The sequence below is a fragment of the Olea europaea genome, unplaced genomic scaffold, assembly GCF_002742605.1.
Source record: "Olea europaea var. sylvestris unplaced genomic scaffold, O_europaea_v1 scaffold14002, whole genome shotgun sequence".
Classification (NCBI taxonomy): Eukaryota; Viridiplantae; Streptophyta; class Magnoliopsida; order Lamiales; family Oleaceae; genus Olea; species Olea europaea.
The window spans coordinates 1-2,861 of NW_019231524.1; the positions used below are offsets into that span (position 1 = coordinate 1).

Here is a 2,861-nt window from a genome sequence, read left to right on the forward strand (position 1 = left end):
TTTAGAGACACATATTCCAGCTTGTTTCTTGGGTACAGCAACTTTTTCTTTTCCTTTTTGATGCATATGAGTCTGAAGTGTATCATTTTGTTACGAGTCTACAGGGACCTTGGCAACTCAAATTTGTCTGGTCATCTGGTGCCTGAGCTTGGGAAACTTGAACATCTCCAGTATCTGTGAGTATTATAGAACTCTTTGGTTTTGATGTCTGGTTGAACTTTCAGAGATATTTCATAAAAATAAAGCTGTCAATGACACATGATTGCCTGCAGCAATCTTGATATTTTGCACTATGTAATTATTTTAAAGACTGTTTTCCATTTCTGATTTTTTTTTCCCCGTCCTATTAGGTATCTTTACATGTATTTGAGGATACTGAAAGCTGAATTTGTTTATTTGCAGGGAGCTTTACAAAAATAAGATTCAAGGGTCAATTCCAGTTGAGCTTGGTAACTTGAAGAGCTTAATAAGTTTGGATCTGTACAACAACAATATCTCGGGAACAATACCTCTAGCATTGGGAAAATTGAAATATCTTGTCTTCTTGTGAGTTTATACCATATCACTCTATCAAATCCAAATGTTCTTTGGCGGGTTTTGGCGATGGGTGGAAGTAGAAATAATTGTTTGCTAGATTAGTAGACATGTCATACTGTAATGCCTCAGTTCATTTCTTATTTTTTGCCATCCACAATTCATGTTGCTGACCACATGATAATGCTTGTGTTTACTGTTGCTGTCCAAAATATTTCCCTTTAAGCTTTGAATATTTACTTATTCAATTAGTAGCAAACCCCCCCCCCTTTCCCCCTCCATTCTCTTTCCTTGCTTGCTCATTCTAAATACACGTATTTTCACACTGCATGCAAGTTTGCATATTATTTGAGCATCCTATTTGAAGTCAATAACTCTTACTTTACATTGACAGGCGTCTTAATGATAATCAGCTAACAGGGCCAATCCCAAGTACACTTGCTAGTATATCTAGCTTGAAAGTTGTGTAAGTGCTTAAGATGTGCACTGCTATATATATTGTTGCTATTACGAAGCATAGGGTGGTTACAAAATATTTGCCCTTGATTTTCCAGGGATGTCTCAAATAACTTCTTGTGCGGAACAATACCTACTACCGGTCCATTTGAGCACATCCCCCTAAACAAGTAAGATGCTGATTTATATTTGTCTCTAAACGTCCTTTATGATTGCTTTTATTTTTAAAGGCTTTTTGCATCTGATTCTGTTTAATTTATTGACTCTGTTTCCACTATTATGTTGAAATGTTTCATTTTATTGCATCAAATTTTATTTTTTGTTGTTTCATTTTAGTACAACAAAATTTACTTTCTGTCGTACAAAATGATGCCCTAGAATTCCCTCCTCAGGTTAAGCCGTCAATTTATCAAATGATTTTCTGGAAAAATTAGAAGTGATATAAAACTTTCCATCCTAAATTATATCTCAGTTAATTTGTAATCTTCTCACTTTGAGATGATTGTGCATCTATACATGAACATGTGGAAGAAGGTCTAGATGTTCCTATATAGTGAAAGCTGATTCTCTCTGTATTGTTGCATTTGATTTGGCTAAAATTTTCTCTTATGCAATAAATGCGACTCACTCAAATCAAACGACCAAGATAATGTAATGATACTTTGTTATTTGCAAATTATGCACCTTCTTTATTCCCCTCACCTCTTATTTAGAATGCTTTAGCTTTACCAACCCCAACAAGGCATCCCCTAATATTTGGTCATCGACAATATTTTATTTATTTATTTATTTTTATCCGTGCAGCTTTGAGAATAATCCTCGTCTGGAGGGTCCTGAGTTGCAGGGATTGGCTAGTTATGATAAAAACTGCTCATAAAGAAATGGGGTATAGATGCAGAATTCGCGACTATTTACTGTTGTTCTGAATGATGCTTTTCTTAAATATGTTAAAAGTTGCATATCGTGCCTCAAGAATACCTAGTGCTGTAAGTTTTAACTCATACTCGTTGCCAGTGTAGGTGGTTGTATAACTTGTATCACTATGAGTGGTAAAAAACCTGTAAAATTTTCGCACTATGATCAATTCAAACTTTATTCCGTGTGTAATTTCAATATCTAGTGTCATACTCTCTTTGTTGGCTACTAAAAAAACTTTGAAAAGTGGTAGTCAAGTCTGAAAACTTTGATAACAAATAATCTCTGAAATTCAAGTATAATCATTTATATTATGTTCAAGACTTTATTATTTAATCTTTATGTTATGCGGACCTAAAAATATTTTAATTATTACTAAATTCATATTTTATTGTGACAAATGAAACTATAAAATTTTAACAAGTCCTTTGATTTGGCTTGGTTAGCTGATTTTTCACGAGATTGAATCAACAAATAGTAGTTCTCGATATTCGAGCTTAACTGTGTTTACGTTAAGAGTAATGCTACAAGCCCCACTGGGATTGCAACTTCATTGTAGGTGACGTTAGATGATAGATTGAATAAAAAGTGAAATAAATGAGTAATTTAATCTCACATTAGCGTCGCCTAAATTGAGGTTTTAATCCAATTTGGACTAAATAGCATTACTCTTAGGGAAAAATTCATATGTGCATTATTACAAAATATTATTTCATCTTTTACTAGATAATGTTTAAATAACTAAAAATACTTTTTTATATATGAAATATAATAAAAAAATACTAACTTCTAATAATAGAATCCAAACAACAATTTGTAATTGAAATCTTTAAAATAATGCACACTTCACGCCTCACATTTAATATCTCTTTCAAGAAAAGAAAAGAAATTCAAAAAATTGAGGATAGATAAAGACTATCAATGGCGTCCATGGCTTAAACACACTGTATTTTCTT

General features: G+C 32.7%; 1 protein-coding gene across 1 annotated transcript; it reads left to right on the forward strand.

The window, feature by feature from the left end:
- Positions 1–38: 38 nt before the first annotated feature.
- On the forward strand, positions 39–2,103 carry LOC111375663 (leucine-rich repeat protein 1-like). Its single transcript, XM_022998528.1, has 5 exons — positions 39–176; positions 403–546; positions 929–1,000; positions 1,089–1,160; positions 1,795–2,103. Exons 1-5 carry the CDS (start codon positions 61–63, stop codon positions 1,865–1,867), a joined length of 477 nt encoding a protein of 158 aa, XP_022854296.1. The 5' UTR covers positions 39–60; the 3' UTR covers positions 1,868–2,103.
- The last annotated feature ends 758 nt before the right edge of the window (positions 2,104–2,861 follow it).